This window comes from Lolium rigidum, chromosome 6, assembly GCF_022539505.1.
Source record: "Lolium rigidum isolate FL_2022 chromosome 6, APGP_CSIRO_Lrig_0.1, whole genome shotgun sequence".
Lineage (NCBI taxonomy): Eukaryota > Viridiplantae > Streptophyta > Magnoliopsida > Poales > Poaceae > Lolium > Lolium rigidum.
Window position 1 is genome coordinate 138,019,259 of NC_061513.1, and position 25,399 is coordinate 138,044,657.

General features: G+C 44.3%; 2 protein-coding genes across 2 annotated transcripts; both read right to left on the reverse strand.

The window, feature by feature from the left end:
* Window positions 1–10,486: 10,486 nt before the first annotated feature.
* Window positions 10,487–14,423, reverse strand: LOC124663335 (65-kDa microtubule-associated protein 3). The gene is made up of 12 exons (XM_047201055.1): window positions 14,358–14,423; window positions 14,064–14,270; window positions 12,940–13,188; window positions 12,615–12,824; window positions 12,370–12,525; window positions 12,109–12,268; window positions 11,842–11,993; window positions 11,666–11,753; window positions 11,476–11,549; window positions 11,317–11,391; window positions 10,966–11,218; window positions 10,487–10,881 (listed from the first exon to the last, which is right to left on the reverse strand). The coding sequence occupies exons 1-12, from the start codon at window positions 14,421–14,423 to the stop codon at window positions 10,487–10,489; spliced, it is 2,085 nt and encodes a 694-aa protein (XP_047057011.1).
* A 5,587-nt stretch (window positions 14,424–20,010) lies between these two features.
* On the reverse strand, window positions 20,011–24,361 carry LOC124659920 (ATP synthase subunit beta, mitochondrial). The gene is made up of 9 exons (XM_047197728.1): window positions 23,845–24,361; window positions 23,026–23,101; window positions 22,856–22,944; window positions 22,609–22,726; window positions 22,419–22,522; window positions 22,177–22,335; window positions 21,753–21,977; window positions 21,355–21,666; window positions 20,011–20,388 (listed from the first exon to the last, which is right to left on the reverse strand). The coding sequence occupies exons 1-9, from the start codon at window positions 24,316–24,318 to the stop codon at window positions 20,275–20,277; spliced, it is 1,671 nt and encodes a 556-aa protein (XP_047053684.1). The 5' UTR covers window positions 24,319–24,361; the 3' UTR covers window positions 20,011–20,274.
* Window positions 24,362–25,399: the final 1,038 nt, after the last annotated feature.

Sequence of the window (25,399 nt, forward strand, 5' to 3'; positions counted from 1 at the left end):
TGGGGGCCGGTCGACCGGGCATGGGACCGGGCTGGCCGATTCAAACCGGGCCAGGGACCGGGTTGCAACCGGGTGGGCGAAGTGTCGCGCAGTAACCCTCCCGGTTGGCATCAGCGTGGCGCCCGGTCGGAGCCGAGGTGGATCCGGCCTGCCGCCCGGTCGAACCGGGCCAGGGACCGGGCGCGCCGGCGTGGCGGCCGGTCTGACCGGGTGCTGGGCCGGCCTGGACTTCATCTTATCCTCTCGCGCATGCCTCCCGCTCCTCCCTCGCGCGTCCATGAGATATCTTCATGTCCAGCTCCTTGTCCAGCTCCACGTCCATCTTCACGTCCAGCTTCTCCTCTCCTCCTCGTGCGATGCTTGTCTCCTCTTCATACCTGATAAATACATAAGTAATAGGATTTAGGTAGTATAAAGTTCTGATCAATCAAAGTATCGTTTAGGAACAAGTTCACCTGTTGTTTAAGTAGCTTCGCACGAGCTCTTGTAATCGGTCCAATCCGAACTTCATTGGACGTGAGCTTCACATCAGGTTCATCTTCAGTTGGTAATGACGGAGGTGGTAGTGAGGTAGGGATGTCCTCATCATATCTTTACTCAATCTCGCTTATTACATGCATATTTTGCTCTATCCCTACGATTTATTTTCATGTAGCCATTGTTATGGTTGACGGTAGCTATTTCATCTCTTGTTTCAGTACTTTCTATGTAGATGTGGATGAAATCAACCTCATGTGTGTCAAATTAGTAAGCCTTTGTGCTATATCTACTCGTAATATTGGTAATGTACATGCTTGTGTGCTACATTAACATAAAATCTTGCAACTTTGTACTGCAATAACGTCCTACGTCGATCGATTCATGTTGGCTTTGTAACTGATCCCTACCTAGGTGTACACCCTCAATGACTTTGGTTAGTGTGGTGACCCAGCATACCACTGCATGGTGTAGTACACAAGTCGTTGACATAACGCAAGTGAAACACCGTTCCACTAGTATTACATCTCTCAGAGTGGTACAACAGAAACATATGCGAGTCCAGGGCATATCTATAGAAGGATACAGGAACTGTTTACAGAAGAATAACATAGCCTTCTACTTTAAAGTGAGGTAAAACTACAAATAAAGCTTCAAAAGAACAAGTGTAGTCCAACTTATTGTTACCTCTAGCTCTTAGAGCTACTTGGATTGCTATAGAAATCTAGCTACTTAGGTACTAGGATTCGGGAAATGGTTCCCTTCTATTACTAGTCTAAGTTTTCACTCTAGCTGATGCAGAAGTTGACTCCATTGACTTCATTGATTGGGTTCCTCATCTTGTTGTACTTGACTCCTTTGTCTTCGAGTTCCACAGTAGTTTCTCCTTCGGTGACTTTAAATCTAAGAAGGAGGTTCAAGAGGGAGGAAATGAGTACGAGCGTACTCAGCAAGTTAATTATAGGAAATAGGTGTATCATGCACTAGCTACAGCCACCGACCAGAAAGTCATAGGCGAATGCAAGTTTTTGTAATCATTTCTTCAAAAGGTTGATTTTATTCTGAAAACTATGTCTGTCAGTCTTCACAGGTTAACCAGAACTTCATGAAGTTCCTTTCCTGCCGTGTTCGTAGTTCCCTTTCCAGAACAGGGAGTGATAAGCCACAATTTGATACACTCTGCAGAAAGCAAGGCGATTGTGAGTGGAGCAAGGGGATGGGCCTATGAGGAGTTATATGACAGACTAGGTACAAAGGAAGGCGAGAAGGATATCTACAAGATGGCGAAAATTCAGGAGAGGAAGACAAGGGACCTCAACCAAGTTAAATGTATCAAGGACTAGGCTAATCGACTTCTAGTGAAAGATGAAGAGATCAAAAACAGATGGAGGGACTACTTTGATGGGTTATTCAATGATGGGAACGAGGGCACTATGCCTAAGCTAGATGACTCCTTTGATGACACCAGTAGGCGTTTTGTACGGAGGATCTAAGATCTTGAGGTTAAAGAGGCCCTCAAAAGGATGAAAGGAGGAAAGATCCTCGGCCCTGATGGTATCCCAATTGTGGTGTGGAGAAGCCTCGGAGACGTGACAATAGTATGGCTAACTAAACTTTTCAACCACATTTTTCGATCAAACAAGATACCCGAGGAGTGGATGAAAAGCATATTAGTACCTATCTTCAAGAGTAAAGGAATATCCGAAGTTTAACTAACTATCGAGGGATTAAGCTTATGAGCCATACTATGAAATTTTGGGAGAGAATCATTGAGCATTGCTTGAGGAGAGTGACGAAAGTCACTAAAAACCAATTCGGTTTTATGCCCGGGAGATCGACTACTGAGGCGATTTTCTTACTTCGCCAACTTATGGACAGGTATAGGGAGCAGAAGAAGGACCTACATATGGTCTTCATCGACTTGAAGAAGACGTATGACAAGATACCAAGGATGGTCATGTGGTGGGCGTTGGAGAATCACAAAGTTCCAACAAAGTACATTACCCTCATCAGAGATATGTACGATCATGTTGTGACAAGTGTTCGCGCAGGTGATAGTGAGACCGATACCTTCCCAATCACGATAGGACTACATCAAAGATCGGCCTTGAGCCCGTACATGTTTTTCTTGGTGATGGATGAGGTGACCGAGGATATACAAGGAGACATTCCTTGGTGTATGCTCTTTGCTGATGATGTGGTGCAAGTAGATAAAACTAGGACCGATGTAAATAGGAAGTTAGAGCTATGGAGGCAAATTTCGGAGTCAAAGGGGTTTAGACTTAGCAGGACCAAAACTGAGTACATGGGATGCGAGACTTTAGTGGTGTTGGTGACGAAGACGAAGATGTCAGTTTAGAAGGAAAGATAGTTCCCAAGAGGGACACCTTCAACCTCCTTATCAACACTATCAAGTACATTTTGAATTAAAATACAGCATTCCTCCCAACCAGATGCTTTACTAGCCTGTTCAGATTTTAACGATCTGTTCAGATTTCCCTGTGATTGTTGGGTGTATCTATATATTAAGACACGCAATGAAATAAACTTGTCATTGTTTCTCAGAAAACCTACTCTGCTATAGACGAGGACCAAACAAGGGCGCCTAGTAATTTCTCCATGGATCATCGCTTTCATACACCAATCATCCTCTCGATGCTTCTTCTCGCGAGCTTTGCTTCCCATCTGCAGTGTAAGTTAACTCCCGATCTACCTATTTTGATACTTCAGTTGACTTGTACTAATCTTACATGTGGTAGCAGTTAACGTGCATGCCTTGCATTCATAGTTGATACACCGATTCTAATTTGAATATTGGTTGTTTTTATGTTCCATAGGCAGAGCAATGGAAGACATAGAAGACGTTAAGATCAATCTACAGGGAATGTGTGTCCGTGATGCAGCGTGTTCGGCCGCTTCTTGCCTCTTCTGCTGCAAACTAACGGCAGAATGCTATAGGACATCCGAATTGTGCATGAAGGAATGTCCCAAAACTTCTCCCTTAGACCACGCGGCGACGATAGCACCATTGCCTGCGATCTAATATGATCATGTAGATTTACAAGGATTGTGCGCCGATGAATAATCTATACCTAATAATAAAGGAGCTAACATTTCCTTGGTTCGGTCCGTCCAATAAGTTTTCGTCCGTCGTGTAGGTCATCTTCGTCTGTTAAATTTGGTTCGTCCTCGCAGCACACATTGATAGCCAACAATGAGAGTCCCTTCCGAACGAGCCTAGCTAACTATCCTCGCAGCACACGTTGGTAGCCAACAAGCAGAGTCCTATCTAAACGAGGCTAGCTAGCAGCGCACGTTGGCAGCCAACGAGCAGAGTCTCATCCGAACGAACCTAGCTAACTGGCCAATATATATGTGCTCGGTTGACCTTGATTAGCTCGTGGCAGCGTATTGAGAAAAAGATCGATTAATTAGGTCTTCGGTCGACACACACGATGAGACACAGCGGAGAAACAGTTGACGGAGGCGCCGATGGCTGCCTCCTGCAGGGCAGCGCCCAAGACGGGCGTCCGTCTCGAGCTCGCGTAAGTGCCAGAACATGGCAGAGCACGACGGCCGCGGCAGCGCGATTGCTTTGTCTCCACGAAGCGACAGAGAAAACAAATGAGAACACTCCATCCACATGAAAAAAGACGAGATGAAGAAATTTCATGTCTGCGCCATGGTCGTCGTCCCGGGCGTGGTCTATGGATGCCTTCGTGCCGCCCTAACACGCCGGGGACATGGCCTCGGTGTGGTGGCCGCAGCCGCCATAGCACACCGCACGCCGGATCACGGAGACATGCGCCTGACGCCGGTGCACGGTCGCAGCCTCGCTCCTCCTTAGCCGGCAACCTCCGTCCCGATCCGTCCCTCATTGGCCTGCTCCGGCCCGCCCCGCCCCGTCCCTTGGCGTTTTGTACGGAGGAGCGACAGCAATAGGGTAACGTCGCCCTGCTTGCCGAATGACGATATGGGACTACGTCCTCAGGACGAGCGGAGCGGCTGACGCAGCATGTAAGATCGACGAGGACTAACGCTCCCGTTTGTAGACGTCTGGGTTGCCACGGGGCTGAGCGGCAGACGCACAAGGCGAGCTTGACGAGGCTGCCGCACAAGCACGTGCACGAGCATGGTTCACCCTTGGAGGAGAACGTACTGGAGTTCTGGTCTTGCACGTAGAGATGACCCAGGTTGCAGTAATGTGCTCTCTGCAGAGGGGCTGTCAAGTTGCTACGGGCGTTCAGGGTTACAGCACATCCGCATGTCGCACGGAGACTGATATCTCGACCGTCGGCCTAGCAGGAGGGATCCGCAGACCATGTCGTCGCGTCGGACAGCCGGGCACCGATGTGGAAAGTCATGTAACGATGCATCTACTTGAGTCCTGGGCGGCAACCTGGGACGAGGATGACCGGATCAAATTCACGGGCAAGTACGATCACATCTTTCCCTATGTGGTTTTAGCATTGTTATATTGTTTGTTGCAAATCTTTCAGTTAGCTTTGTTTATTTTTGCTATGTTTTTGCTAAATGAATTCAGATATAAGCGTGAAGATTGTTCAATGAATTATGATAGAATTGTGATGGCGTCCGTAGTTCCTCTTGTGCCGCACCAATTTTCTGAACTCTCGATTTCTTCTTGTATTTATTTTTTGTTGGTTTGAGATAGCTTATCTACCACGTGATTCTTCCTGTATTTATTAATCGGTGCAACACAACGGCTGCAATGCAAATATCAGCATATTTTTTTACTTCCCCCGCCTTTAAATACTTGTCATAGATTTAATGAATCTAGACAAAATTTAATATATATTTGCTGAAAGTTGCGGCAATTATTTAGGGCCGGAGGAAGTACACTTTTGTTACTAATTCCGTACATAATTTATTTGGTTGCAAAGAAATAGCTAGCCTTTCGACCAACCACTAGGTGGGGTTGTGCTTGGCATGTGCTTTGTATAAATTGTCTTTGTATATCTTATTTGTATCCCGTTTCAGAACAACTTGTGCCTCGTAAATCAAAATTTCATTTCCGTTGCAACGCACGGGCATCTTTCCTAGTATAGATAATAGTAATAAAAATAAGTGTCATAATTCTTGTGTTTCATGATTTTAGAATCTTTTATAATCCCTTGTCTGAGATTTATCAAAATTTTGATGTGTCTAAGACAACGGAGAGAGTACTATACTATCATAACATACACTAGGTGAGTGCCGGTTTGTTGCTACGGCCTCTTCAAAAATTTCTAGCACACCAGCGCCCTGCCACTTCTCTCCAACGTGGTGTTCCCCTCGGATTTCGTAACTAACATCTCCATCGATTTGTGCCGCAGCACCTTGCCAACACACCACGGAGCACGACTACAGGATGTGTCGCCCTTAACAAGGTGCAGGTTGAATATCCTCTTGTTAGCCATCCCCAACACGAACTTGAGGATTGCATTCACTGTCCGTTGTGTGGCATGATCTTCTTGGAAAGGATGCTAGAGGGCCGACCGAGTGAACGGTCATGGCGGTTGTGAGCATGTCGAGCATGCAGTCCAAAGCCACCTCCTTGCAAAAGACTTTGCTGCATCGTAAATGACTCAAAACTTATATATCAAAACAGTGATCACCGGGCAATAGAAGACGGTTGAAGACACCAGCGATTTCTTTCTCAGTTAGTAGGCTTTTCCTTATCAATTTTCATAGTTACGGGATATGATTTTTTTTCCAATCGCTAGCCGTCGCATCTATGTGAATGTACGCGCGTGCGACGTAAAGACTTTCATGCATCCGTCGGTTGCCTCATGGACATTGAAATACATCAATTTTGCACTGATCTATTCTCCTTGGTAGTTAGCTTTGCATCGAGCCCTTTGCCAGGAGCATATAAACGATATAGTGGCTGATACGTGGGAGTGGTGTTTTGGAACATGGGTGCATATGCTCTCTCTATTTTGAAATGCATCCTACACATATTTTGAATTTTAGAAAAATTGAAATGAAAAATTCGCATGTACATCTTCATGTGCTAGGCGCCCACAAGGTCATTTCATAAAAAATCGACTTATCATGTGACGTGTGTAAAAAAGACAATTCAGGGCAAAAAATAATGCTTTTTCACAAGACAAATTATCTCTTTTTTACATAGACCACTAAAAAATGTTGGTTTTTTGTGAAACTTGACGAACACACCTATATTATGTTGATGTACATGTAGATATTTTTTATCAAAAATTTTCAACATTTCGAAATAAGATTTTTTGGTAGAGGGAGCATACGCACCCGGGAGCCGAATTGAATTTCCGCTGATATGCTTGTTGTTTTGATTGAACGTGCAAAGTCAGAGGGCCAGATTGAAGGAGTCATTTCTCATCTTGTTGATGGAGGATTTTCCATTCTTCAATATGCCGACGATAAAAAAATTTAAGGATCATGACATCATAAAGGCTCGAAATCTAAAGTTAATTTTTTCAGCATTTGAGCACATATCGGGTCTAAAAATTAATTTTCATAAAAACGAGTTGTTTTGTTTTGGTGAGGCACAAGACCATGTTGCAAGGCCAATTTCCGATTAGGTACTTGGTATTCTGATTGATTATCGGAGACTAACCAATACCAAATGGAAAATGTTTGAGGAAAGACTACAGATTAGATTAAGCAGTTAGAAAGGCAAATTATTATCCTTGAGAGGAAGGTTAGTTCTCATAAATGTGGTACTAAGTAACATGGTACTATATATGATATCTTTCTTCGAACTTTCTAGAGGAGTCTTAAAAAGATTGGATTATTTCCGATCAAGATTCATTTTTCAAGGAGATAGTGAGAAGCGTAAATATCGACTGGCTAAGTGGAGTGTGCTTTGTCGACCCAAAGACCATAGAGGACTTGGCATCCAAGACCTCTAGGTCAAGAATAGGGCCCTACTCGGTAAATGGCTATCCAAGCTACTTACCGAGGAGGGAGCATGGCAAACACTCCTCAAGAGAAAGTATATTGGCTCAAAGGCTCTATCTCAGGTTCTTTAGAAACCAGGAGATTTGCATTTTTTTGCAGGTCTTATGGATACAAAGAAGTATTTATTTCCCTATTCTCTATTAAGGATGGGGCGGAAATTCGTTTCTGGGAGGATAAATGGCTAGGTAATACCACGTTCCGAGAATAATATCCGTCATTATACAGTATAGTGCGCCACAAAAGCGATAATATCGCTAAGGTCGCTAAGGTGTTGAAAACTTCCCCACCGAATGTAGCAGAAGAAGTCTCATCGAACCTAGACAAACCTCTTGGCATGAATTGTTACAACGTCTTGAGTTAGTTCAATTGACGCATGGGTTTGATGTGTTTCGTTGAAATCTCACCGGACATGGATCATTCTTAGGGGCTTCCGTGTACAATGCTCTAATTCAGCCTGATATTCCAGTCGATAATAATTCAAAATTTTGGAAGATGAAGATACCGTTTAAACGAAAGTGTTTGCATGGTATCTTCGTCGTGGGATTATTTTTACTAAAGATAACCTTGCCAAACGCAACTGGCATGGAATTAAAAAGTGTGTCTTCTGTCATCATGATGAGACCATTGAACACTTATTCTTTGAGTGTAAGTTTGCTAGGTCTATATGGTCGGCCGTCCAAATAAGGTCTACTTTATACCCACCACGTAGTATTGTTAATATATTTGACAACTGGCTCAATGGTGTGGATGTTAGATTCAAGTGTCTTATTAGGATGGGAGCGATTGCAGTTATTTAGTCGTTGTGGCTATGTAAAAAGGACAAAAAAATTAATAATATTTCTTCCTCTTTTATGCAGGTCATATACCGGTACACAGCTAAGCTCTGCTTATGGGTGCCACTGCAGCGAGTGGAGCATCGAGACCTCTTTACAGAGGTGTCTTCACGGTTGGAGGATAAAATGAGGGATATTTTTTCCAACACGGATGTCAGCGTGATCTATGACTGAATCTACCTAGTTAGTCCATTTTATCTTTCAAGAACTTTGTTTTTTTTTCCTTCCAATATCAGTGATGTTTTATAAAAGATGTTTGTGTGGCTGTTTATATCCTAAGTATACAGATGTCGAGCATATTGCTTAAAGTAATAAAGAACCTATTATCGAAAAAAAATAAACGATCAAATTAACTAGCTAGTCAGTTTAATTATTATGTTTCCGTATCACCCTGCTGATCGATCGGGAAAAAGAACTCCGTTTCGAAACATCTTAACAGATTCTCGTACATTATCTGAACGAAGTAACCATCAGCTTTTGCATGCATCTTACTTATATTTTCCTTGTATATTCAACAACGGGCTGAGTTGCGGCTCCTGCTACGAACTCCGGTGCTCTGGCGAACGCCCGGTGGTGCCTCCTATGCAACTTGGACTTGTATTTGCACGCCACGATTGGACGGTGCTGATGTGATACCATTATTGAAAGAGCATCTCTAACAGAGCTTGTAAATGCTGCTGAAACTAAATTTTTCTAATGGATTTATAGGCTCGAGCCGAAAACGTAGTAGATCAGCTCTTGAATCGGAGGCCGGCTTCTAAAACTTTCTCGGGGGCTCGAGAAAGTTTGCACGCGGCCTCTATTTATACAGATCGTGGAGTGGAGTAGGGTTCCAAAACCATACTCCTAGCCGCTGCGTCCGTTTCCTCCGCCGCGCGCACTTCCACTTCCAGCGAGAAATCGCGTCGTTGACGTCGCCGCATCTCCGATTCCGCGACCTCCACCGCGATGAGGCCGAACGGCGGAAATGGAACCGCTCGGAGGGCGCGCGGAAGTGGAGCGCACACCGGTGGACAAACTGGGGGCTGACGCCGTCGGGGAAGCTCGCTCGCTACGCCAATAGCAGCGAGGGTCTTCCTCCAGCGTGTCGGGCAGTGCCCTTGCGGCGTCCGTCGCCGATAGCAGCGACGAGGAGGAGGAGGCGGTGCCGGCACGCACCGTCCTCAACTCGGCGGACTACGTCCTCAACGACGAGTAGGAGGCGATGGCGACCCAACAAGTCGTCGTCATCTCGGAGGCCGAGGCGCGCGCACGCTTCCGCCGCGAGGAGGCGGAAGCCGTCCTTCAGACGCGCGTATGAGGCGGCGTAGAAGGAAGCCACCGTCTGCCGCGTGAAGCAGGAGGTCATCGACCTCGACTCTGAGTAGATCGCCGACGGCGACGTCCTCCGCCGCGCGTAGAGTAGGTCGCCGACTACCGAAAATTAGCTAAGTTTAGGTCGCGCGGCAGAGGCCAATCTATATGTAATGTATTTTGCGATCGCAACTATGCAATTCGAAATTCACTTTTCTGAACTTGTTTGCGATGATCAGTTACCGCCATGTTTGAATTTCTTTTCTCCGGTTCCAAATACGGATGTTGTTCTGCACCATCTCCGAATCCGCTCAAAAATGATTTTCAAGAGACTAAACTTCAGTTTTTCAGTTCGTCCGTTTAAGGGAGCTGTTAGAGATGCTTAAGGCTGTGATGTCGAACACATATTAGCCACACGTTTTCCATTTTCTCACAGATATTTCTGGAACTTACAAAGAATTATATACTTTTTTCCTTTCCTACGCAGGCGCATCTATCAACGTGTTCTTGTGGTGGAAAATCCTCTGTGCAGACGGTACAAGATCCATAAACACGTCGGCGACATATCTTGTGCACATGCCCTATTGTTACAACCATGTGCCCGGCCAACACGTATCCACTACAATAACTACAACGATCACCCACACTGGACAGAAATATAGCGGTTAAACTTCGCAACGGTGTTGATCTGTCAATCATACAGACCCAAAGACGGTTCAATGCCAATAAACACCTATACAAGCTAAACAGTTTACAGTACTGAAACGGAAGGTAGTGTAAACCTCCTTTGCTAAAGTATCGAAGGAATGAAAATATGACAGGGAATCGGAACAGCGCTGGGCGACTGTCGTCGACCAACAATAGGAACTAAGCTAGTCTCTGACATGTAACTGCTGTCAACTCTCACCTACTCACAGAGCCGACACCTTGACATGCCCCAACGCCTAGGCAATCTCTCTGGACAGATAGAGGGCGAGACGCCTCTCCTCGAAGGAATACTCGATCTCTTCCGGCAATGTTGGCTCTGGTTTCTCGTAAACAAGGGACACTGGAGCAGCTGTAACCTGGTTAGCCACAGCGGGGGTCATCGCCAGCTGCATCGGAGCCGCAACGGTCATTGGCGTCTTAGGGTTCAGTGCTCCGAACGTCTTGGGGTTGGGGGTCCGGTTCTCAGTGTCTGTAACATTGGTGTCCGGCCGTACAGGTGTTGACGAGACGCTGCTCGGTGGTGGCATGATCTGAGCAAAAGGCTTGCGGGGTGTCTCCATTTCACGCAGAGTACTGGCATTGAAAGATAACTTCTTGATGGGAAGATCGCCAATGTCTAAGCCTCTACTGCCTGAAATTGTTCGCATGCATCAGGGGTTTAAAAAGAAGAAAAACTGGGGAGATCTGTAGCATATGAGACCTGACAAGTGCTTACCAGGGGACAAATGGGCAATGTCTTCAGTTCTCTTGGCAGCACGAACATTCTTCGAAGGCAATATGTCTGTTTTGGGCACTTGCATCGTGGCTCCTCCACCCATCGACATCCTACGGTTAGTGGCTCCTCCACCCATCGACATCCTACGGTTCCCGCCGCCCATCTTTGTGCTCTGAGGCTTCGATGGACTTGGTTTTGAACCGTAGAGAGCTTCCTGCTCAGCTTTCAGTTGATCCTGGAGCTTCTTTTGATCCTACAGTTATGTACAGTTAGGTTATTTGAACAATAATACAGACTAAAATGCAAAAAGGAGGGCACAGGAGTTTAGATAATTATGCAATTGCATTGTACCCTTTGTCTCTTCTTCTCATGTTCTTTTTCCTGGCGAACGATCATGTATTCATCAAGCATTGAGAGAAGGCGTACCTGCAAATATTTCATGTAACAAACTCTGTCAAGGAAAAAAACACACAAAGTTTAGAAACAAAGTGGGAGAATAAATAGACGTACACCATCATATGTGAACTCTTTTCCTCTTTCATTCTCCCAAGCAATGATTTTTGTGGTCAAAAGATCAACCATTCCTGCCCAAGGTGAAGCATCGGTAAATCAGATGCAGTGATCAGAGAAACAACACTTAGAATACATGATCTGAATATAGTTGGTCAAGAAGTTATAACATCTCATTTGGTAACAGTACCTGGTATCTTGTTAACCAAAATGCGAGCTTTCTCAGCCCTCTTGAGCGTAAGATGTGCCCCCCTCCCGGCATTGTAACGATTGTCATCCTAAACATTCCATTGTAAAGGAACAATCATTATCCGGAAAACAAATATGTGAAGGGTAATTGCACATAAAATTGACCAGCATTTGTACTTTGTTGTAATCTTCCAGCCAGGCTTCCTCCTCGCAAGCATTCAGAAACCTTTCGACCTTCTCAAGAATGTCCTTTCGGCTGAAAGCTTCATCTTTCACTGTTGCAATGTGAGCCTCAATTTGTTCCAGCACCAATGCAGGATCAATAGCTCCTGTAGAGGAAAAGGCAAAGACGGATGAGCTAGTTTGACAGAAGATTTGCACTTTTGAAGGGCTGGAGCACATCATACTAACGCAAGGTGCCAGGAAGGCGGGAGATGATATTACCTGACTCAATGGCCTCAATGTTAAATTCATCTGAATATCCTTCCTCGCCAACTAAATGTGCACGTCTTCGGTGCTCCTCCAATTCTGATTTCTTTTTCAAAACCAGGTCCTTCATTTTGGTTCCTTTCAGCTGTTCAAGCCTTAAAACCTCGGCTTCCACCTACATGTATGAGTACAAGTTATGAATATTCCTGGCTCAGTACAAAAAGATAACGATAGCAACTGTAAAATGAAAGCAATGTCTGCTGCAATAGGACTCACGTAGCTGAGGAAGTCAATCGACAGGGTGTTGGGTTCTGTTATTTCGTGCTCCGAAGCTGCAATATTGCATGTTACATTCTGGAACACCTGCTGTTCTTCAATGGGTGTATCCATAAGATTCCATAGTTCTAGCATTGTGGAAGCAAAATCTTGAAGCTGCAAGGATCATGTAACCAGGGTTACAGGTTGAATTAAAGGATGCAGCACATATTACACATTTCTAAGATGATGCACAAAATACTGACCTTTTGCATCCTCTGAATTTTCATTTCACGCAGTCTATTTACAGCCGACGCTAGTCTGTCGATTGTAGTGTTGCTCAGGTTCTTTGATCCTTCAGCCTCATCCAGGCTAGGGTGCACCTCATGTACTGTTTGCTTGAAGTCTATACCAAGAACCTCACATAAGGAATGCAATGTATTCAAATGGTCCATTACTTGCTTAATCCTATCAGCCTGTCAGGAACACAAAGACACGAGACAGTAAGATTTATTGAACAAAAAAATGTACTGCTGTAGATGGTGAGATTATGAGTGGTGAAAGAATTAGATTTGCAGGAATGATGGTGACCTTCTCTTTCTGAAGGGATTCTAGCTCCTTTGTTAACTCCTCAAGCTTTCTTAATGACAGATCGGACTGATCCACAGGAGTTTTAAATGGCACAAAGTCTGAAGGCCTGATTTCAGATGAAACCTTCTTAATCTCCTCCAGGACATGAACAAACTGGTTCCATCTTTCAACCTTTCTAGTCCGCATATCCTCCAAGTATGGGATAATAGCATTCAGCTCCTCTCTTAAACCATGCAACTTCTGGTTTGGCTGCCAAAATTAACAGAATGAAAAACACTAGTTACAGCCGGAAAGGCAGCACAAAGTTGGAAGTCTCCTATTAAGTAGATCTCGAGTATGTTGCGTGTACAATGAATTGAACAGTTATAAAATATCCACCCAGCAGAGTACTCATTCCGTCCCGAAATATAAGGCGCCCTTAAATTTAGCTTGTCAACAACTTACAACTTTGACTATGATTTGTACTCATACTAATATGCTCACAAAAATTGTATAAATATATATGAAATGAAAGAGATTTGCAAGACAAATGCAATGATACCATTCATACATACTGAATCTATATAATTTGGTATCTATTAGTGGTCAAACTTGTGCATTAGAGAGTGTGTGAAAAAATCCGTGCCTTGTATTTTGGGATGGAGGGAGTAGTAGTTTATCAACCTTTCAATACAGCAGATTATGAGTGTCTTGCATACACGGTGAATTCAACAGTGGATACATTACACAAGCAGCAGTAGCGTAGTAACATTGGTTATAAAATAGAACAGTTGTATGGTGGTTGGCTCAACGAAAAGTGAAGGAAACAAATGAAGTTGTATCTACAGATCTCCTGATATAATGTATACTGATACATTAGTAAAAAAGTAGTGAAGAGATTAGTTGGTAATGGTCTGTTACCGTCGAGTTTTCTACATCAAATTGAGTAATGGGCAGGCAGTGTCGCAAAAGTACTTTTGAGATTCATTTCATCTTAGTAGCTAATACAAGACACAACACAATGTGCAGTTTCTAGTTTACACTAGTAGTACATTTTCTCCCGGATCAATAATTAGCACTACTGTCCTTTCCATTGTGAGGAATTATTCGAGACGGCTATAGTTGTGGAGCGGTGAGGAACGAACCTGCCTGACATGAACGGGTGGCTCGCCTATGGCGGAGCAGATGCCAGCGAGCTCGGCCTCGGCCTCGGCGATGGACTGGCGCAGCTGGGCCCTGCAGCGGTTGGCCTGGTCGACCTTCCTCCGGTAGACGTCGAGGCACTCCTGCTCGAGCTCCAGCAGCGTCTTGTCCCGCACCGTGTCGGGCTCGCCCACCTCGTCCCAGATCACCTGAAACCCGGAAACACGCATCTCTTCAGTTCAGCCCCTCCTCGAGGAGGCAAACAGCAGAAAAAAAACGGGGGGATCGGGACGTACGTTGAGCTCGAGGAGCAGCGAGTCGCACGGGTGGAGCTGCTGCGGGTCCTTGGCCACGCTGCCCATCGCGTGCGAGGAGCGGCAATCTGCAAAGGGGCACGAAGGTCAAATCCAGCGCCCGTGGCCGCGCGGCGGAAGGGGGCGACGAAATCGGCGGTGAACCTAGGGTTCTCGCCTCACGGCGGCGCGCGCGAGCAGCCAGATCCGGCCCGAGGAAACCGCGCGCGGGCGAGCGAGACTCTAAAAACGGCCCGGGTGGGGAATCGGGGGTTACCTCTTGGCCGCTCGGTGCGGTGTCGGCGAACCGGCGAGACGTCGCGGCGGGCGGTGGTGGCCGCCGGTAGGGTTGCGGTCGCGGGTGGTGCGGGCGAGAGGACGGATGGGGAGGAGGAGAGCGTGGGAGGGAGAGTGGTTCGAAATGTTTTGAAATAGGGAAGGGGGCTAGAAGAGTGGAGACGGATGCGGAGGTGATAGGAAAATGGGAAGGAATCAAAGGAAGGAAGGGGACAGCGGAAGAGAGACGTTAGCGGAGTAGTAATCTTTATTGCGCATCCGTGGACCTTTTGAATTCGACGATCTGGATGGGAGGTTCATCCGGCCGTTAGGTTACGAGCTGACTGGTAGAGCCCACTGTTCCGTAACCATGTGTGGAAGAGCCACCTGAGTTTGATGAGCTCGTGACAGGAGTTCTCCCTCCAATTCATATTAATTTTATCTACACATAGATATGTCTAGTTATTTGTTGATACAACTGGCCAAATCAGCTACTCCTTCCCATTCATATTAATTGACTAATTTTATCTAGATATAGATATATCTAATCAATAAATATGTATAGATGCATTCGTATCTAAATAAATTAAATTTATTAATTTGGATCGAAGAGAGTAATACTAGAGTTGTACTACCTCCACCTCAAGGCTTAAGGCTTTTTTTTAAAGTCAAACGAAGTAAAGTTTGACCAAACTTTTAGAAGAATCTATGAATGAATTTGATATTTGTAGATACCATATGAAAATATATTTCATTATCTATCTAATGATATTGATTTTGTACTTTTCATGTTAACATTTTTTTATAAAAACTTGGTCAAACTTGACATAGTTTAACTTTCTGAAGAAGAAAAAAATAGGTCTTAAGATTTGGGATGGAGGTACTACTAGATATAGATATATATATATATATAATCAATAATTTTTATTTAGATAGTAGATTTGTTTGATTTGCTACCAAACTACCGAGGCGGAATTTGGTAACGCACAAACGTGGAAAACTACCAATAGTTGGAGGGAAATGAACCGAATTTAAAAATAGCTAACCGCAATAAAAAGTTACTACTCAAAGTATCGTAGCCCAAAATTATCGACATGATGAATTTTAGCAGCAAACGAGACGAAAAATAGATTTCAACGGCCCAAAATTGCCATAAATGTATGGAAGGTTCTCGCATCCATCTGGTCTGGGCAGCCGCCCAAATTTGTCAAGCCCGTGGCGTATACCATTTGAAATTCTCTACTCCATCCGGTTTAAAATACTTGCCACAAATAGATGTACTTAGACATGATGAAATAGATACATCCATTTTTGGATACTTATTTTGAAACAAAGGGACTAGAACAATTTGTCTAGCAAAATAGCATCTAGGTGTGTTTTATTCGGGTTTCAAACAAATTCTAGGTCTTCCCTATAATAAATTGCTCACTCTTCCATATGATAGTACAACGGGTGCCACGACTTGATCATGCATGTTTGTTGTACATTTGTTTAGGAAAGATGTGGCGACCTTGTTTAAATTTAGATGTATCTAGTGTGTCTAGATACATTTAAATTTAGACAATTTGGCATCCTTTTACGGGTGGCGGGGGAAAAAGACGTGAAAACATATTTTATGATGAATCTATTGATTAATTTGGTATTATAGTTGGTGTAGATAGTTAGCTCCAGCTCTAGTTGGTGCTATGTCGGGAAGTGGATGCTAGGACTCTTCACCGAGATCTGGAGCTGGTTGGTGGTTCTCTTCCTCAATGTGGCGCTCCGATGGCCGAAGCGGGATGCATTGAGGAGGCATGCAACTATATCATCTACAAATAAAGGACCTATGTCTCCTGCTGAGCGAAATTTTCTGAGGTAACTTCTTGAAAGTGCATGGAGCCCTGATTGATGACAATTTCTATGGACTAATATTTGTATTGAGTTATATTTGTAGGAATTGTCCATAGGCAATGTTTCAACCATTTGTTGGCTTCAAGGTTGCAATAAGAAGAAATTAATGAAGAATATCAAGTGACAAATATGTCTTGAAGAAGAAGACTAAGTGACCTCTCAGGTGTATCTTCAAGACATCAACATAATGAACAAAGAAGAAATAAGGTGCAACTTCAAAATGAGCCAACTCGAAGAGATCATATGCTTGAAGCTTGCCATTCATTCGGTGATCATGGATATTGTGGTGACCCGGCATACCACTGCATGGTGTAGTATGCAAGTCTGATATAACACCAATGAAACACCGTTCCACTAGTATTATATCAAGTGACAAATATGTCTTGAAGAAGAAGACTAAGTGACCTCTCATGTGTATCTTCAAGACATCAACATAATGAACAAAGAAGAAATAAGGTGCAACTTCAAAATGAGCCAACTCGAAGAGATCGTATGCTTGAAGCTTGCCATTCATTTGGTGATCATGGATATGTGAAGATGCGCCGAAGAATCTCTCCCATAGTGGATTATGGGGGAGCAATCCGCAAAATTTCATCATGCAAGAACAGTCAAGAAAGACATTCCATCTTGTTGCGGTAAAGATCGTCATCATCAAGCTCAAATGGAATGCGCAAGGTTAAGGTTTGCTCTTGATAGTGTTTCTTTCTTACCGGTCTTGTGGTTTAGTTGGGAGACCATTTTATAGGTTAGTTGTCATTCTATCAAGAGGGCTGTCGAGTGAGTAACTCGACCGTACCGTTCGGAGAGAGCTCAAGCATTTGCATCCTTGCATCATCGCTATTGGGCTTTATTTGGATCTTATCCATGTAGTGTTTTAGAGCTTGTAGTTATTTCCATTACAGTCTCTAGTTCATCGGGAACGGATTTTGCACGGAAGACTTGTTGCATTTTGAAGGTTGGAGGTATTACCGATTTGTCTTTTGTAGGTAGGTCAAACCTCTTATCGTTTGTTTCTATCCTCCCTTGCTAGACTATGATGGTTCGTTGCCTGATCTTGTAAAGCTTGTTACTAGCTTCGAAACGGCTCCAAGATCATCAAAATAGGAGTCCAGATGCTCTACTTATGGTCATTCCCGTTTTGTTGTCTCTGCCAGTTTTCAGAGGGGCTAGATTATCCGGCCCAGATAATCCGGCCTGCGGAAAACGGCCAAGGACTTTTGGGCGCGAGCCCCTGTATAGCCCCCGGATTTTTGGCCAGATATTTCATGTCTGGGAGCTACAAATAAGCTCCTTCTTCCCCAACGGCCATATTTCGTGGGAGCTATAAATAGGATCCTTCTCCAAAATCTGGTTGTTTCTCTTACTCTCTCTCTCCTCCATTGTTGACCTTGAGAAGCTTGCTCTATCTCTCAATCCATCCATGATTCTTGCCCCCATTTGAGGGAAAAGAGAGAGGAGATCTAGATCTATATTTTCGCCAATCAATATCCTCTCTAAGTGAGGGGAACATACTAGATCTAGATCTTGCAGTTCTTTATGTTCTCTTCTTTGTTCTTCCTCTATTATTCCCCCAATATTTTGTAGCTTTGTTGGAATTTGAGAGTGAAGGATTTGAGCATCTTTGTGGTCTTCTTGCCATTGCATTTGATGCATCGGTTTGAGTTTTCCACGGTGATACGTGAAAGTGAAAGTTCGTGAGATATTCACTTCGGGAGCTTGTTCCCGGAGCTTGTTCCTCTTGGGTCTTTGGACCCTAGACGGTTTAGTGGTCTTTGTGGTGTTCTTGGGGCTTCCAATTAAGTTGTGGAGATTCCTCAAGTGGAAGGACTTTGTGGCGGTATATTGGGAGTCTCCAATTAAGTTGTGGAGATTGCCCCAAGCTTTGTGCGGGTTCGGTGACCACCCTTAAGGTTCCATATTGGATCGAGGACTTCCCTTTTTGTGGGAAGGCTCGAGGAGAATACGGTGAGACCTTCGTGACGTTTGGGGAGTCTTGTACCTTCTCACCGCTCCAACTGAGAGTATCACTCGCAAGAGTGTGAATTTCAGAATAAATCATCGTCTCCGTGTCACCTCGGTTATTCCTATACCCGAGCTCTTTATTTATGCACTTTACTTTGTGATAGTCTTCATGCTTGAAGTTATATATATCTTGCTATCACTTAGTTGTTTGTCTTGCCTAGCATAAGTTGTTGGTGCACATAGGTGAACCCTAGTTAAATAGGTTTTGTACTTGCAAATTAAACGCTAGTTTTATTTCGCATTTGTTAAGCCATATTCATAAAAGTTTTAAACCACATATTCACACACCCCTAGGCGGCATCCGTGTCCTTTCACTTCTTTCACCTTCTCCAGCCGACCGTGATGGTGGTGAAAAAGTGGAGGTTCGGCTGAAGCTTGGCGGCAACAGAGAAGTGTTTGCGCCTGAGAGTTATGCTATTCTCTTTCTTAGAGTTCAACGGCATAGGATAGGTGACGAAGGCACGATTCGTCTTGCCTCTTCTTCTAATGGTCGAAAGGCGACCCTCGACCTCTCTTCGATGGTCATTTCTCCTCCAGGCTACATGCCAATGCGGACGATCTCTAGCTCGTGCTGCTGGACACCAAACAGTGGTGCTGACCCAAGTGGTGCATCCCCGGTGCCGACGTCTCTAGACTGGTGAAGGAGCTCATTAGCTAGGTGTGGTGGAGAAAGCTCTCGAGGATCTGATTGATTTTCTAATTTTCTTCCAGGGATGCTAGGTGTAATAGCTGAGGTCTTGTTTGTAATGTTTTTCTTTTTCTTTGGACCACTTTGTAATTTGTAAAGCCACCGCTGACCAATTAAGCAAACTCCGGGTCCTTCTAGATCCGTACCGTTCATAAAAAAGTTGTAAAGTTTGATTTAGGAGAAAAAATCATTTGACGTGGAGGCCAAAAGAGGCATAAAATGCCGTATCAGTGGCCATCATAATTTCCTTTAGTACCATCGTGACCTGTGGCTAATTCTTCTCACTTTCTTTTTTGCCGAGGAGGGTATGGCTTTTTATTAAGTACACGAGTGACCGTGCTGATTCATCCGCAATCCTTCACTTCTTTCAAAATAATTTTCCAACAATAGATGTATCCTAGAAACAGCTTAACAGAACTATGGCTCTTCCAGATCTGTGAAGGCATCTTAGATCCTGCAAAAAACTTGCCTAAAAAATAGTGCTGCAAAAAGGGAATATATAGAATTGGGGAATGACTGATTGGTTGCATTTTTCATGCTTACAGGTCGTATCGTTGACAAAGCCCAGATAGAAACTTATAAATTTAATTTTAATTTCGCTGGGGCTCTTGTGCCGAAAGAACTTTTCATGTTATCTCCGAAATAACTTTGGGCCATTAACTTTTCGTAATCCATGAGCATGGAGTGTAAATAGGAGTCAGAACAGTTAACATAGCTAGATGGCATGTTTGCGATAGGAACCCTCCAAACATATAGGACGCATAGAGAAGAGATCCAGTATGATAGACAAACATTTCAGTTTCTTTTTCAGCGACAAGCAACAAGACGCCGTTCATGGGTCACACAAAAAGAGAACTAAATTCTTCCTTGAAGGGCAGACAGCCAAACAAATAGGCCACTGCAAATCCTTATTCGGAAAAGTGTGTAGACGAAAAAAGATATCCATCAGCAGGGCCTCCTGCCTGTAAATACATATCCTGGCTAACGGATAATTAAAGGCACAACAGGTTGACCACAAAAAAGGTTAAAACTGTGAGTTGCTCATTATGAAGCATTCTCCTTCGCAATCTTCTCTGCTTTGGCAATGACCTCCTCTATTCCTCCAACCATATAGAAGGCCTGCTCTGAAAGGTCATCGTATTTCCCATCCAGCACACCCTGTGACATGTCAAGAAGATTCATATTGGGTCAACGATAGTAATAGGCATACATGGATGTTGCAAGATGCAGACCAAAAAAGAGGGAATTGACAAAATATTGCTGCATATTGCAAGATGCGCCACAAGAAGCGAACAGAGCAAAGCATACACTGTTTCAAAACGATGTATTGGATACTGCTAAACATCCACCAGCAAACAGAGCAAAGCATACATTGTTCAAACCAATGTATTGGATACTGCTAAACATCCACCAGTGCGGTAGTAGTAGGTGCATAATCAAATTGATGAAAATATTTTTAAGTAGAAGGTGGTCAAAAGAGGGAAACAAAAACCACTTCTATAAACATAGCACTTCTGAAGTTTAATAAACATACAAACATAGTTATTTCTGATGGCTATCTTAAACTAGAACCAGTAAATGAACCGGACAGAAAACCTATCAACTACATTTGCAGCCACATTTCCAACAAAAAATCCACAAATCAAACTTTCCACAAAGCAACATTCTTAGCTATAAATGCACTTTGGGGTATAAGAAAATAATGAAACACAGATATGAGGCATCATGTGCAGTGTGTGTGTGCCCGTTTTGTCACAAGCGAACAATCATGACAACAAACACAAATAGCATAAGCACATATCTAGAGAAACTAGAATATCTTAAGAATTCATGTCACTGCTACCTAACCCCAAGTCCACAACAGTGGAAAAACTACTTAAACTGATGTGGAACTTGACCGTATATAAGTACTTGGAGCAAACAACTACTCAACCATAAAAAGATGCCAGAGTTTTGTCTAAATTCGGATGTATCTATGCACTAAAGTGTCTAGATACATCTAAATTTAGACAAACTTGCGACATCCTTTTATGGACAGAGGTACTATAATTTTGGAAGAAACACAAATGCAGTAAACCAACTGGAAAAGAGGGGGAAAGAAGGGAGGGGGGGGGGGGTAATTACCTGGAAACTTTGAACACCCTCCTTCAGCTCAACATACTTTCCAGGTGCACCTGTGAAAACTTCAGCAACATGGAAAGGCTGGCTAAGGAACCGCTGAATTTTCCTAGCGCGAGCGACTGTTAACTTGTCATCCTCACTGAGCTCATCCATTCCCAAAATGGCAATAATATCTTGAAGATTCTTGTAATTCTGAAGAACCTTCTGAACACCACGGGCAGTGTTGTAGTGCTCCACACCAAGAACATGGGGAGACAACATTCTGGATGTGGAGTCCAAAGGATCAACAGCAGGATAAATACCGAGCTCAGAGATCTGCCCATACAGCACAAACCAAGTCAAATCCATAACAACCAAATTTCAATCGATTCAAATTATACCTAGATATTAGGTGTGCATACCTGTCGTGAGAGCACAGTAGTTGCATCAAGATGGGCAAAAGTAGTTGCAGGGGCAGGATCTGTCAAGTCATCAGCGGGTACATAAATAGCTTGCACGGATGTAATAGAACCCTTCTTTGTGGTGGTAATCCGCTCCTGTAGTCCTCCCAGATCAGTAGCAAGGGTTGGTTGGTATCCCACAGCAGATGGAATACGCCCAAGCAGAGCAGACACCTCAGAGTTTGCCTGAAATAGAAGAATCAGACGTACAGGTTTTTAGGCATATATTATACAATATCAAATGTTTCTGCTGATTAGAATACAATTAGAGCAGAAAGCTCAACATATATTTGGCCAGTGTCAATTGTGCAACAGCTACCAAAGCTATCATTGCTGGTAAATGCCAGACATGAAATCGCATAAGGGTGTGAACTTTTGAGCTTACCTGAGTGAAACGGAAAATGTTATCAATGAAGAGAAGCACATCCTGTCCTTCGGCATCACGGAAATGCTCAGCAACAGTCAAACCAGTGAGTCCAACACGAGCACGGGCACCAGGGGGCTCATTCATTTGCCCGTAGACAAGAGCACACTTGCTCTCACTCTGCAGCAAAAACTGCCATGTAAGGGAAATTCACCAAAACATAGGAATTGCAATTAAATATTGGAAATGCATGTATCACTTACCTGCTTGTCATCAAGCTTAATAACACCACTCTCAATCATTTCCCTGTACAAGTCATTACCCTCACGAGTACGTTCTCCGACACCAGCAAAGACGGAGAAACCACCTTGAATAAACAATAGAAAAAAAATAAGCCAAATAAAGCACACCAAACACCTTTGCATGACCATCAAGCTCTGTAACGATACTAACCATGAGCCTTGGCAACGTTGTTGATCAATTCCATAATAAGGACAGTTTTGCCCACACCTGCACCACCGAAGAGACCAATTTTACCACCTCTTTGATAGGGTGCAAGTAGATCGACAACCTAGTGAGAGTAAAATAATTGCATCATTAGACAAAATATTTGCAAAGATAGGAAGGACACTAGCCAAATTTAAAGATTCCTAACTAATCAAATGTCTTGAGTGTTAGGAAAAACACTTAAGAAGGGCACCTTAATTCCAGTAACAAGGATTTGTTGCTCAGTAGCTTGCTCGACGAAAGCGGGGGCTTCACGATGGATAGGTAGGTAATGGTTTGTCTCTGCAGTAGAGTAATGAGTAAGTTAAATCCATAAACGAGTATCGATTCGAGTTTTGTAATATTTATGTTCAACAGCCTTACTTATATCTCCCTTATGATCGATCGGCTCACCAATAACATTGATAATACGCCCAAGAGTCGCCCTACCAACAGGGACCTACAAAAGTGCACATGAAAAATGCATCAGTAAAAGCGAAAAATTATTCTCAGGGATAGTGATACTCCTTCCAGTTTACAATATAAGTATAGTTAGGAGATTGACATGGTCCTTAATGTAACACTTTGAACAAGAAAAATTCTGGCAAAATGTGATTTGAAACTAAAATAATAAAATATTATGAAAATCCATTTCCATGTTTTACTGATGTCATTTTCATAAGGTCTCTCTGCAGCACAATATTATAATTTTGGGAAATGTTTGGTTCTCTGGACCTGCCGATTTGTACTTAGTGGGAACCAGTAACATAACTATCTAATAATAAATATTTTCCTCTTCAGGTGATAAGAATAGACTAAAATACGAGTTTACAAAAAATAATGTCAAAGATGGCAATATCATGACAGGCATGATGTGCAGAGTCAACATTTTGCATTTGTCTCCTTACTAATGATGATCAGCGACGAATCAGTATGTTGTGGCCATCCTTAAACTACAACCATGGATTTACTTAGCATTTGTCCCCTTACCGATGATCAGCACTAAATTGGTATGGTGTCAATTTATTCACAAACTACAGCAATGGATTTACCAAGTAAAGATTCCCCTGTCAATACACAGATCCCAACATACAAACGAAATCCAACACCCAGCGATTGGCCATTTCATCAGATAAGAATTAGATCCAAATGAAACATCCTAAACACACGATCGAGGTAAAGGAACAGGAGTGGCGGCATTACAGTGATGGGAGAGCCGGTGTTGAGAACGCGCTGGCCGCGGACAAGGCCTTCGGTTCCGTCCATGGCGATGGTGCGAACCACGTTCTCCCCGAGATGCTGCGCCACCTCGAGCACGAGGCGGATGCTGTTGTCGAGCACCTCGAGCGCCGTGAGGATCGGGGGCAGGCCCTCGTCGAACCGCACGTCCACCACGGCGCCAATCACCTGGCAGACCTGGCCCACCGCGCCGGCGCCGGTGAACTCGTCGGTGATCTTGCTGCCGGTGGTCTTACCGGAGGTGGGGGGCGGCGTGGCGGGAGCGGCTTGCGCCGCGGCGGAGGACGCGTAGGCGGCGGCGCGGTTGAGGAGGAAGCCGGCGGGGGACGGGCGATGGAGCGGGAGCGGCGCGCGGGGGCACGGCGACGGGGAGGCGGCGCGGATGCGGTGGGCGGTGCGGAGGGCGGACGAGATGGCCCGGCGAGACGCCATGGCCATGACGGGCAGGCCGCCGGCGGCGGGGATTTGGATCTAGGTTTTGCGAAATGGAGCGCGGGCGGGGTGGGGGGGAGTGGCGGCTCCGCAGTACGGGAAAGGGTGGTAGGGGTTTGGGGATCGGGGGGGTGCAGAATTAGGAGAGGCGGGGGAGGGTGGAGCAGGAGGGATTCGCGGATGGACTTGGTCCTGTGTAGACCCAGATTAGTGGAGCCTGCTTGCTCATGTGTCCCACTTTTAGTACTACCCTCCGTCCCACTAAAAATGTCTCATTTTTTCAAAATTTATATTTATCTATACACTGTCTAGAAGGTTAATACATCCAAATTTTAATAAATTTGTGACACTTTTAGTGGGACGGAGGGAGTACAACGGTTTGTTGATGTATCATCAATTCATCTCGACGCATGCCAAATAGAATTTATCTTATTCAACCGTTTCATCTCGTGTTTTCCCCTACCAGAATATATTAGGCATTGCCACGTTCATATAATTTCTTGTGAGAAATAGTACCTTTTGTCAAAATCCGCTATTGTCGATCCATGTAAAAGTCGAAAAGATTGTCGCCGCGCGTCTACTCTCACATGTGTGTGTATTATCCCTTTCACGGTTACATCCCACGCGCCCACCACGTGTTCTACCTTATCCCCCAGGTGAGAAATAATCTTAGGGTTTGCGAGTGCGGGTTGTTGTGACTTAGGGGGTGGATGGGTGTGCAGGTCACTAGCGTTGGAGAAGAGGTGGGGAGGCTTAGAGTAATGGTCGGAATCAATAATGGACCGATGGAGGAGGAGCTCCAGGTGAGGGGTGCGGCAGCGCATCGACTGTGGGAGATGCTAGGCGGTGGTTCAACTGGTAGTGGTTGTAGGTCGGAGCGGCTCGTTGGATGTAGGGAAGAAGGGGATGGTGGGGCGGGGTATGGTAGAGGAGGTCGTTATATATGAGAGGGGTTGGAAGGCGCATTGTAATGATCCAAACCCTAATCTTAGTTTTTTTTTGTCAACTTTACCGTATGGGAATCCCCTACGGTGTAGATTTTATATATTAAAAGAGGTAACAAACTGATGTGGGCATTACCCTTCGG

Bases quoted from the DNA above. Each gene is read 5' to 3' on its own strand.
- LOC124663335 (XM_047201055.1), bottom strand. From the start codon at position 14,423: ATGGGCAGCGTGGCCAAGGACCCGCAGCAGCTCCACCCGTGCGACTCG. The intron at 14,271-14,357 runs GTACGTCCCGAT...TCCGGGTTTCAG, and splicing joins CGCTGCTCCTCGAGCTCAAC to GTGATCTGGGACGAGGTGGG. The intron at 11,754-11,841 runs GTACAAATGCTG...TGGAATGTTTAG, and splicing joins GGCTGGAAGATTACAACAAA to GATGACAATCGTTACAATGC.
- LOC124659920 (XM_047197728.1), bottom strand. From the start codon at position 24,318: ATGGCCATGGCGTCTCGCCGGGCCATCTCGTCCGCCCTCCGCACCGCC. The intron at 21,978-22,176 runs GTAAGCTCAAAA...CTTCTATTTCAG, and splicing joins ACATTTTCCGTTTCACTCAG to GCAAACTCTGAGGTGTCTGC. The intron at 21,667-21,752 runs GTATGCACACCT...CTGTATGGGCAG, and splicing joins CTACTGTGCTCTCACGACAG to ATCTCTGAGCTCGGTATTTA.